The 12605-nt window shown below is 31.6% G+C and overlaps 1 protein-coding gene across 1 annotated transcript in view; it reads left to right on the top strand.

Annotated features, from left to right (window-relative positions):
• The first annotated feature begins 313 nt into the window (after window positions 1-313).
• Window positions 314-12605, top strand: part of LOC129218626 (homeobox protein slou-like) — a 48456-nt gene continuing 36164 nt past the window's right edge. Inside the window, exon 1 of the mRNA XM_054852947.1 lies at window positions 314-572. Coding sequence (XP_054708922.1) covers window positions 314-572 — 259 coding nt within the window. The remainder of the gene's footprint in view (window positions 573-12605) is intronic.

Here is a 12605-nt window from a genome sequence, read left to right as displayed (position 1 = left end):
ATGGTAAAGAGGAGGCGTTGCCAAGTTTCTTTTCCTGTGTGTTTGTAGTACTGTCACACGTTTAGTCCACATGGAGTTGATGCAACGAAAAGAGAGGATCTAGTTTTCTGTGAGAATAAAGTTGTCACTAATTTCAACAAACTACATCCCGAGTTTCTGAAAGGACATCCTTCAGCAATCCAATCTTTGATCGTCAAAGTTAATGGATCTTCCTTAGCAAGAAGAGTTTTTTTTTTTTTTTTTGAGTAGAGAACTTTTATAAGTGAAAAGGAAAGAAAAAACAACTTCTCGAACTGGTACCGACCAACTGGTCATGGATGGTGGTTCTCCATCCAATTCAGAAGTGAGCTTCGGGGATTTCGATGCTTTGGGGAAAGGGAAGGGTGGGATGTTGCCAGCATTACAAGCACAAACACCTATGTCCCACACCCCGTTTTCCGTGGACGATATCCTCGATCCGACGAAATTCACAGGCACAAGACCCAGTCGACTCCACCAGAGCACGTGGCACCCTTGGCAGCAAGGAACTCTTTCTGGCAGTGAATCTGAAAATGACCAAGACTCATTGCGGGGTGAGATTAAATTCTTTTAATTATTTTTCTATCTTGCTCATTCAAGAACCTTGAAAAGTTGCAATGGAAATCATATTTTTTCATTGTTTATGCATGAGTTACTATGCGTTATTTTATGCTGGTGAATAAACGAAAAATTGCAGTATCTTTTAAAAAGTATTTTTCAACCTCAGCGCTTGTTCAATGAATAACAATCATTTATGTAGGGCAGCAAGCAAGCACAGGTGAGACTAATTTTCGTTGAATGAAACGTTTATTTATTGTTGATTATGCAATCCACAGCTTCTTGAAGCAGTTGATTAAGAGTAATTTGAATGTGACAGTGCAATGATTAGTATTATGTTTGTTTGTTGTACAAGATTTTTGCTCAAATCTTGGTTTTGTATGGGAAATGTTCGAAAAAACATTAATTTTTTATTTGAGTTTAATATTTTATTAAGTAATATTTCAGTATTGTTAACCCTCCCCCTTTAAATTCGATATTTTCACAATATTTCGATATATTTTTAATGATAAATGCTATGCTCAGAAAGACAGCAGGTAATAGATTTTGATAACTACTACATTTGCCTACTTCTCGATCTTATTGTGATAAATACAAAATATTTTCAAAAAAATATCCTTTGATTCTAAGAAGCATTCCTCATTCGTTAACCACCTGAACGCCACTCGAATATAATCAATTAAATATAATGCAAAAACAAGTCAGACATCTAGCGCTGATTATTTTCACTGGAAATCTTAAAACACTTTTTGGACACATTTTGAACTCGCACACTTGCCTCTTTTTTGAGAACACTTTGAAGCACACTTTTTGGAGACTTTCAAAACATTTCTGAGAACACTTTTCAGAACTGTTATTTACTTCAGCACACTTTTTGAACACGCGGAACGCATTTCAAAACCTTTTTGAAGACTTACTCAGGTCCTCCGTTTTAAAACACCTTGTAGCACACTTTTTCAAACATTTATGGAACACTTCTCTTTTTAAATACTCATAATTAACATTTTTCACAGTCAATTTTTCAGTTAGTTTTACAGCAATCGCTTGATTCAGCTGTTGACCGTGTGCAAAGGACGGTCTTCGACCAGGGAAAACCATCCTTTAAGAGACACTCGCGGTGCGAATTTACACCGAGTCGTTGTCACAAAATTTCTAGTAACATCATACTAAGGGATTCTATCGCATGATTGATAACTGAAGATAGCAAAGAAAACACATTTGTGCGAAAGAAAGCAAAGATTTAGTGAGTGACCAATGTGTTCCTAATCTGTTCTCATAAGTGTCCCTAATCTGTTCTCAAACGTGTTTGTCCTGGTTTAATTTTAGCAAATTTCACGATATTAACAATTCACATTCGGCATACTTTCTGAACACAGATCTGTACACTTTCGTTTTAACGGAGCACATTAGGAACACATTTTAGTACCTTTTTAGGCAACTGGAATACTCTACTTTTTTTGAATTAAAAGTGTTCCAAACGTGTTACCGAAGTGCACCGGAAAGTTACGGTGTTATGCGATCACACATCGTCTTAGGATTACCATTGAACATGCTATACCGTGCTGTACGAAATTTTTTCTGTAATGTCTGCAATTTGCGTGAGATGTAAGTTTCAATTTTTTTTTTTTTTTTGTCACAACAAATACCTCAGATGGATTCTCTTACATTCAATTTTTTCTTTTTTTGTCACAACAAATACCTCAGATGGATTCTCTTACATTTGAATACCAAGACTGCGCATTTATTGCAAATTAATGAAGTGAAGCGTTATGCCTGCATTAATTGTACTGTGAAACCATTATTTATGACAACACTGAATCATCTGGAGCTAGTAAGAAATGCTGGAGTTCATTTAATAACTGTAAAATCAACATCGATAATGATTAAAAAAAAAATAAATCTTTAACATGTGTTCAGAAACAAAAACTAATCTGTAAAGTAACGGCAGTAACTAAGCTGTAACAGGACGAGTGAATGTTGTCGAGAATTTCAAGAATGAACTGCTGTTGTGAAGATTCGTGATAAAAAAAAATAAATAAATAAAGCTCAAAGAACCTGCATATTACCAACCAAAAGGTAGTTAGCTGCATCAACCTGTTAACTTTGTTTACGTTTTGTCTGAAACATAGATGATCCTAAACAAAAGAATAATACTTTCAAATGGAAAAAGAGAGGAAAAAATAATTTTAAGCTTGTTGAAAATTATCAAATCAGTGCATAACAACTCTGATTGCCTCTTAGTTTGTTGACGTTAACTTTCTCTGAAAGCAAACTGTTTTTGCATAATAATTAGTCTCACTCGACGGGAGCTTGTTTTCTATACCGAGACTATATTTTATCCTTTCGAGTTTGTAAGCTATTAATATGGTATTTGAGGAGTTCTAAAATCTTTTTTTTTTTTTTTTATTTATTTATTTTTGTCATGCAAATACTGTACGATTTGTAAGTACCGCTAAGTGCAGTACGTGAGAGGTGAGGCTTAAAAAAAAAAACCTATTTTATTCCCTATGTCATTATTGACATAGGGAATAAAATAGGTGTGACTATGTGTGAATTTTTTGTCTAAACGAGATTGAAATTCAATATTTTATTTCCTCGTAGGAATCATTCGGTAGTTAACAAAATCAACTATCATGTTTGGTAAAATAGTATTTAATGGTAGTTTTAACGGAAAGGGAAAACTGAGCTTTTTCCAATTCTAAAACTGTCCTTGAGTATAAATGGTGTTGTGCGAAGTCTTATATATCCTCCACAGCTTGAATTGCACAAGCCAGCAAAACAGATACACTAAAACCTCCGCTTCAGTACAAAATAAATAGAATAATTTACCATTGCATGAACATAGGAATACATGAACAAAGTTTATTCGGTCGCAATATGTAAATAAAATGAATGAACTTGAATGAATGTAAATAAAATAATGACAGTTTTAAAATAGTAGTTTAGTTTAAAAATTTAGTTTAATAACAAAAATCATTCCTATGCACACACCTTCGAAATAATATCTTGTTCTATGACGGAATTCTAAGTAATCTTGTATTACTAAAACGTTTTCTCCTTTTCCCCTTTCAAATAAAAATGAAGTTCGTGCAGTCGTTTTCAAAACGGTTTTGGGAAGGTTATAACAATATAGTTGTATTTAAGAGTACCGATTAAGAAAAGATTATTTGAAAATTTTAAAAATTTATTAGCTTGTGGCAGAGTTTACTATGTTTAAGTACCGCATATACTTGGAAAAAATGTGGAAGCTAAAAACGGATTGTCGACTTAAACACACGAAAAAAAAAAAAAAAAAAAAAAAAAACACGAAACGAAAAAGAAAAGGTACTTAAACATGAAAAAAAAAAAAAAAAAAGAAAGGAAAAGATAAAAAAAACTTAACTATTTGACGAATGTTTAAGATCTTCAAAGATAGCAAATAATTGCCTACATAGTTCACGAATTTTATATTATTTTCATAGGAAAATTTAAATTTTTCATTGAATTATTTCACTACAACGATTGTTGCTTAGCCTCTGAATATTCATACAAAACTCTGAATTGAGAATTCAATGTCATTTCTTTATCATTATTCAAAATATGTCTCTGGATTCCATGTTTAGCAGAGACGGTTCATTTGAATTTGAAAAAAAAAAAAAAAAACTGATAAAATGTCATTTGATTTGTACTCGAAAATTTATTTTTGCACACTATTCTGTTTGAGAATTTAGGAGATTCGACTGATACACCTGTCGAGACATACACAAGCACATACGGTACTGTTAATCGAATATGTTTAAAGGTTTCGCAAAGTTCCTTGTAACCTCGAAACACATATTTGCCATTTTTGAAAATTTATGCATTTACAACGTTGCTTCACTATCTTTTATTTACGTTTTAATGTACTTTACCATTGAAACTATTAGTCTTTTATCTTTCGCTAAATTTTTCATTAAAACTTTCTTTTACTTAAATCATACTTTAAAAGTGAAATTACAGTCTAATGCTGAAAAGATCTAATAAATTTATAGATGCTGTTTGAAATTTTGACAACATGTACATTCAGTCTGCAGATTTTGATAGCTATACAAAATAAATCAAAGAGCTGTTAAAATGAAAAAGAGTTCAATCAATGCAAAGCTTTAAAATATTTATGTATATTTTTTTACTTAAGGAATAAAAATAAAAATTGTTTATCATTTGCTGGTGCATTGAAAATAAAATCCAATAACGAAAAGTTATCCTGTTAATCGTACTTTGGATAAATAAATTTAACAAAAACGGTCTTTCATTCTTAATTGATTTGAATGTTACTAACGATGTGCACGAACTTTATTTTACGTTTCTTAGTCTTCTTTCCTAGTTCAGGGATTAGCAAGTATGGTTTGCATTTTCCCTTAACAATCAGAAAGACTATAATTCTAATTTTAAAATATGGAAATAAGCTCAATGGAATAATTAGCAAATGAATTTTTGAATTGTTGTTTGTCTTGTAGAAGTGGGTACAGTGAGACAGGGAAAACAGTGAGACAACAATTGATTTTCTGTTTGGATATTTCTAGCACGGTAAAATTTTTGAAACGTCAGGTCGACATACTGTGAATAATATTATGGACAAAGTTTTGCTTTCAAATATCGTGTAATAAAAGTAATTATGTCATCATTGTTTGAACCCATCGAAGTAAAATATCTCCCTTGTTTATTGCACTGTTTCTAAACTGGTAGATAAACTTTACAGACTGGTGTTATTAATGGTACATTAGCAATCAACCAACGTTCATTTTAGCAGTACACTGTAAAAAAATTCCGAAACGTTACTGAGTATTTTGATGTAACGTCTCGGAATTTCAATGGTTTTTATACACTTCCTAGAAATATCAAGTATCATTGTCAAAAAGTTTCCTGAATTGCTACAAGTTGCATGAATGGGAACTTCTTACTGTTATATATATAAAAAAAAAACATGTTTAGCTCCCAGTTTAAAGATTAACTGACAGTATTTATAACGTGTATAAGCTTTGATTCGACCGCGGCTCGTCCAGACTGGTTTAAGCTCCCAAAGGAAGCGAATATGTCTTTGCACTACGTAGCTTGCTAGAATTGCAGCGAAGTGAGATGCTTGATACTTGCTTGCAATTCTGGTTTAGCTTTGGCCGTGTTTGCAATTCAGCTTTTAGAGCTGTTATATTATCCCTACCTAAGATTACTCTGAAATTCCAGAGACACGACTAGCTTTATACGGGAAGATTTCTGGATTTTTCAGGATAATCTGAGGAAGGTTACTGAATTTTTACGGAAAACGTTCCTGGTTTTTGCGAGTTATGTTACTGGCAGAATTTGGGTACATCAGCTGCCTATTATTTTCCAGGAACGTTTCTGAATCGTTTTTACAGTGTAGAATGATGTTGTTAATTTTCTTTGTCTGAGAACGGCAGCTATTGAGTTTTTGTTTAGCAATGAGGGAACAGTGAAACAGGAACGGTGAGACACCATTAATTCGTTGCTAACTGCTCTCATAGCACTTTTCTATTAAAAATGGAGAATTTATACAATGAATCAAATTAAATTACAACTAGCCTGTTGATGCAAGTAATAATAAAATAAGTTTCAAAGATATGCATTTACAAAATGAGAACGCTTGAATGGAATTATGACTTTCATTTAAATATCATCATATAAATATTTCCATTTCGTATTTATTCGATTTTTTTATTGTTCCACTGCACTAGGCTAAATGTAATAATATGTATCCACATTTTAAAATTTCAACATGCCCAGAAAAAAGGAAGTCAGATAAGCTTTTTTTGAAGATTTCCTGAAATAGATAAGAAAGAAGCTGTTGCACTAGTGATAGAGAAATTCTATAGTGAAATTATTCCATCTTTATATAATGCTACATCACACGATGACACTTTAAGACAGTTTACTAATCCAGAATCATCTAAATCATTCTATCTCAGTCCCAAAGAAATGCGTGGTATGTCACTACTGTGTGTCAAGATGACATGAAATTTACCTTGCCAACGGCAATAGATCAAAGCCAAACGACAACAATCATTCATATTTTTCCAGGTAAATTTAGATTCTTTCAAAGTTTTCTAATTCAAAAACTAAGTGTGTCACTGTGTTGACTTACTGGAGGAGCAGTGAGATAAAATTGCATTTCGTTTGTATTTTTCTCTCGTTTGTGTGAGTTTGTAATTATTTCAAAATTCACTTTTAAAATACCCATTACAAGTGACAAATAGTGTATCATTTTAAAAAATTTAATTTCTGTATTTTTAACAATAAAAAATGCAATTGAATTTTCACGTCTCACTGTATCCACTCTTCCCTTACATTAAATGAAATTTACCGCAATAACTTACTTTACTTAAATTTTAAAAAATGCTTCTTTTTATTTCTTTCGCATTTTTCGATAACTTTTATTATTTTTTCTTGTATATTTTTCTCTTGTGTTAAATTCAGTATTTTAAAAGTGGGAATAAGTGCAGCAAATGAAATCTACAGCAAAAACTCAATTTACTTAAATTTTGAAAAACGCTTCTTTTTTTTTTTCGCATTTTGTAATAATGTTTATTATTAGTCCTTCTATATTTATTTTTCTCTTTTGTCAAATCTTAGTGTCCTAAAAATGGAAATAAGTACAGTAAATGAAATCTCCTGCAATAACTCCGTTTACTTAAATTTTGAAAAAATGCTTCATTTTTTTCTTAACTTTTTGAAAACTTTTATTATTTTTTCTTGTATCAAATATACAAGGAAATAAAATAAAATTGTACAGTTACTTAATAATTACTTAACGGATTACTGGTTATTTATGCACTGGATAACCAATAAATAAGTAAAAGGTAAATAAAATTTTGCATTGTGGATGTTGTTAATAAGTTTTATGTGGATTTTAATCATTTACTTTAAACTTTGCTTTCATTTTAGTATATTATGAGCGGCATTATTTACAATTATGTTATCATGAATATTATTTTTTTGTCATTACAAAAGGTGCGAAGCTGTATCCAATTCCATGCATTCTTATTAATTCTTAACAATTAAAAGAATTATGAAAACATTTACATCTTTTACTCTTTGTCATTACAGTAATTTATTTATGTTTTGATTCTTGTTCGAATGTGAATCTACTCGGCTCTACATCTACAGAAAATAATGATTCTTATTATTTACTGCATTTCATATTTATTCTATGTTCTTAATTAATCTTATGAACTGGTGTTGCCAATTATTCAATAAAATTTTTTAATTATGATCTAGGAAAGCAAGGTAATTGCACAAGTTTTGCAACTAATCTTATTGCGAAATGAACCGTTGAGAATTCAGGAAGGATTTATAGAAAGCCATCATCTTTCGTTGCTTGGTCCTAGTATATAGATTGGATTTTTGAAGCCTTTGAAAGCAAAATGGTAAAAAGTCCTATTTCTAAAAATGCCATATTTTATATAACTTTTCAAAACTTGCAATAATTATATATTGTTACAAAAATATGTTGGAAACACTTTAAAAATGAACTGCAGACGGTAAATAATTAATTTTACAAATAAATATTGAATACTATAAAGTCATCAAAAATCTCATCAAAAAAGCTATTTCTTCTTCTTTTTTTTTTTTTTTTTGGATATCCTAAGCACGAAAACTTTCTAAAGCGATACCTTTACCTCCGATGAGAGGGTTTGAGATGCCCTTTAATGAAATGCCCAAGCAACCAGAGGTGACGGTTCTAGAGCCCGATCCTCATTTGCATAATCCATTTGAAATTAATTAGTTGCTTCATGATTATAATTATGAGCTTCTGTTCCCCATCGCCAATAGATAGTCTAATTGTCGAAGCCGATATTGTTTGCTCGGCATTTAATGCCATTAAAAACGCTTCAAAACTTTTCAAGCAGTTCAAAATTTGATAATGTGTCTTATTTCTCCTTTGAAATTTTATTTATTATAAAGCTCTGGGAAATCGCAAACGGAGACAATTATTAGTATTTATTTTGACAAATAAATATTACGTATTATAAAAGCATTTTTTTTTTCAAAAAGAGTTTTCCTTCTTTTTGTTTTTATACATCCAATGAACGAAAACTGTTTAAAGAGACCTTTATCTCATCTGACAGGGTTTGAGAGAACCACTAAATGAAATGCCCAAGCAACCAGAGGTGACGGTTGTAGAGCCCGATCCTCATTTACATAATCTGTTTGAAATTAATTAGTCGCCTCATGATTATAATTATGAGCGTCTGCTCCCCATCTTCAATAGATAGTCTAATTGTCTAAGCTGATATTGTTTGCTCGGCATTTAATACCATTTAAAACGCTTCAAAAATTTTCGAGCAGATTTCAAGATTCGATAATGTGTCTTAATTCTCCCTTGAAGTATTATTTAAATTCAAAGTTATTTCTCGGAAAGCGGTACAAGAGGATAATTATTCATCTAATAGCTTTGCGTTTGCTTAGTAGTGAAACGTAAAATTAATTTGCTATCTTTTGTATTTATTCCGCGTTAGCTTCTTAAAATGTTTATGACAAACGAAGACAGGCTGAAAGAAAATTTGCAGCAGAGCAAATTTAAACAGAAAATTTAAATTTTGAATAGATAAAATATTACACTGGCGAATTAAGAAACAAGAAAGCGGAAGATGTTTATAGATTATTAACAGAAATGTTGCTGCTGAGTTGTTTCACTTTATGATGAACTTTTTAAAAAGTATGTTTCAAGTAATTTAGGGAAATTGTTCAGCCTTTGTTCAAAATGTTTTTACAATGTAGAACATTACCGTGCACTTTGATGGACGAAACTTAAAAAAAAATACAGATACATTGAAGTAAATTCCAAGGTTGATTATCTTCCAGTAGAGCTTAAAGTAAACTGAAGTTGAGTTATGCATTTATGCCAAAATCTACTTTGGTCTATAGGGAAGCTAGATCTAAATAGAACTCAAGTTGAATGTATAGAAAAGGGAAATGAATTTATAAGGACCATTAAAATTTGATCTAAATAAATTTCTTTAGGTTTATATCAATGTAAGAATCTCATGTTCACGCTCAGATTCAACTAACTTAAAATCAGGTTCAATTCCTTTAATTTTTAACTGTACAAAATATGAAGCTTCAGCTATGAGTAACTGGAAAATTCGTACTTGCTACCTCCTCAAGTTTCTTTGTATGAAAAATTTTACGAGTATATGGAAAGTGTCCGTTCGCCCCCCCCCCCCCTCCGGCTCAGAATCACCAGAACTCTAAAATAATATTCCACGCATTTTTTAATTACATCATTAAATGTTGTCCACCCCATTTTTGTATTTAATTACATAATCAGTGGCTAGACAACTTTATACATTGAATAGTCGAATAAATGGCATTGCAACAAAGATCCTTCAACCTAACTTGACGGTATGTACAACCAAAGGACTACAGAATTAGTAATATATATTATTAAGTACTAGGCAAAGATTCATGTATCCAGAACCTATATGGTGTATGTTATTATTTACTAAGGTAAGATTAGTACGTGAAGAAATGTTTGTATTGTGATCTACTAGTTAGTAAAGGTAAGATTCATGTATGTATTTGTATGTGTCTATGACCACGTACTTGCATATGTATTATTTATTATTAAATTTATTAAAACAGTCATTTTCATTATATATAATTACTTTTCGTATTAACTGTGGGATCATGAAATTGGATTATGCTTCGTACTTTCATTTTTGAAGTTAGCTAAGTAATTGTCGTAAAGTATTTGAACTGAGATAACTTTCCTAAATGCATTCGTATGCGTTTTACTTGCATATGAGCTATTTATTACTAGTTTCATTAAAACGCGCGTTTTTTCCTGTTATATCTAATTTTTTCACATTTACTGGTCGATCATGAAATTGGATCACGCTTCGTACTTTCAATTCTGAAACTAAATATGTACCTAATTGTCATTATGTAAAGTATTTGAATTGACCGCTAATTTATTTAGTTTTCTTGAATGTTTGAAATGAGTATGAATTAATCGCACAAATGGCTTTTGCTTGCTTTTACAACGTGTATCAGGAATTTTAGCGAGGGCAAAGCGAGAAAAATTTTATTTTAAACTTCATGCGTGGTGATAATTACACAATGATTATTTTGACAAGAACATAAGTCTTCAGTGGTAATAGTTATTTTGAGTTTGTTTTGAATTTCGTACGTGATGCATTTTAAGTGTAAATACAGAAAACAAAATTACAAACCAAAACTTAATGAAAACCTTGAATCACTAAGTATAAAGCTCCTGAAAATTTTGGATCACTAAATATAAACTCCATCACGAATTAGGTTGTGAAACAATTAGACGGCGAGGGGAGGGGGGAGGGATTAGTCTTATGCCCTTAGAACCGGCAGTCTCACACCTTACTCTTGCCAATTCTTAAATCTTTATGTATAAATATACAGATTGTTTATGATCCTGTCGCACCCTGAAAAAATTCTTACTACGTTTCAGCTGGACCATCTAAAATCCTCAATTCGCGAAAACCTGGTTCCATTTCAACGTGAATATTTGTAACTTATTTATAATGTTTGCAATTTCATGAAGGGTTGCGATTTAGTTCCTAAATGTTCAACTCAAGTGGCACTCAACTCGTGTTGCTAAGATCGCCTTCTTGAGTGGAACCTGCACCTTAAATAGATTTGGGAAAATGCAATACACTCTGAAAAGCTTTTTCTCACACATTTCACCGAATTAAAGAAGATGCTCCTCGTAACTTCAGAATACACGATAGTAAATTTGTTGCAGGTGTTTTTATATACACAAAATCTGCTGCTGTGCGAAGCTGATTTTAGGCATTTAGTGCTTGAAATAGGACATGTAATCACGCAAAGAAAATACTGCCCAATACTTTACGAAATTGGAGCACCTTTTGCACTTAAAATTGCAAAAATTTTAAATGAAAATATACTAGAGTTTACGGGAATGAAGGTAAGTGTTTATGGGAATCAAATGAGTTCAATTTTATTAAAAGCAGTTTTTGTCAGTATTTTATGCATTAATCTCACTTTTTAGTTTCTCTGCAATTCTGAATTTCAATTTTTGTTTTAATGGTTTTAGAGGGAAATGTGAACACTTTCAAAATAAATTTAACATCGAACCGTGCCATAGAATGTTAAAGTTGAAAAATATTACAAACCAATAATGAAAAAATAAAATGACAAGATAACAAAGAAATAGATTAATCAATATATTTAACATTACTCGGAACTTAATAAATGTTCTTTATTTTGGAGACGATAGAGTTTGAAATACAGGAAATAAGTTTTCGCTGATATCAAATAAATTCATATGCAAATTTGTAAAATTTTCAAAATCAAAGTTATAACGTGTACGTCTAGAGTTTCACATTTTCCACACAGCATATCGGTTGTCCTATGTCTCTTATTGTTATTGTATGTTGGTCCTTTGATTATAATGTAACTACCAACCGGGCACGTGCAACTGTATCTGATTCAATAGGCTGATAATGAAGTACCTCTAAGAATCACTGAAGGCCCTACAGCTGGATTAAAAACTACTAGAACACGATCCATCTCCTGACTAGAATTCCAACCCTAGCCCATGGAGCTGGATTATTGAATTATCCAGACTTTTTAAAGTCGGTATTGAAAATGTTCTTTCGCGGCTCTCAGGCTGCTTGAACGGCTGGAACATCACCGTATAAAGCTCCTTTTATTGCAGTTTTCAGTTTCTGATACCGTAAATAGAGTTTTGTCCTCGATCACCCTCCGTATTTATCTGATCTATCACCGTGCGACTATATTTTGTTCCTGAAACTGAAAACTGCGATGAAAAGAGTTGTTTACGATAATCTTCCAGCCATTCAAGCAGCCGTGACACAGGTGCTAAAGAACATTTCCAAAATTGAAATTTAAAAACCTATGTTTAAATTTTTTTACCGTTTAAAGCGTCGTATTGAGTTAAATGGATCCCATTTTGATTAACTATTACCTTCAAAACACATTACCATAATACTTGTACTATTCTATAACTGAAAAGTTCGGTTGTTTTTAGCACATTGTGC

Source organism: Uloborus diversus, chromosome 3 (assembly GCF_026930045.1).
Source record: "Uloborus diversus isolate 005 chromosome 3, Udiv.v.3.1, whole genome shotgun sequence".
NCBI lineage: Eukaryota > Metazoa > Arthropoda > Arachnida > Araneae > Uloboridae > Uloborus > Uloborus diversus.
The sequence above is the reverse complement of the archived record's forward strand: the minus strand, read 5'-3'. Positions and strand labels throughout refer to the sequence as shown.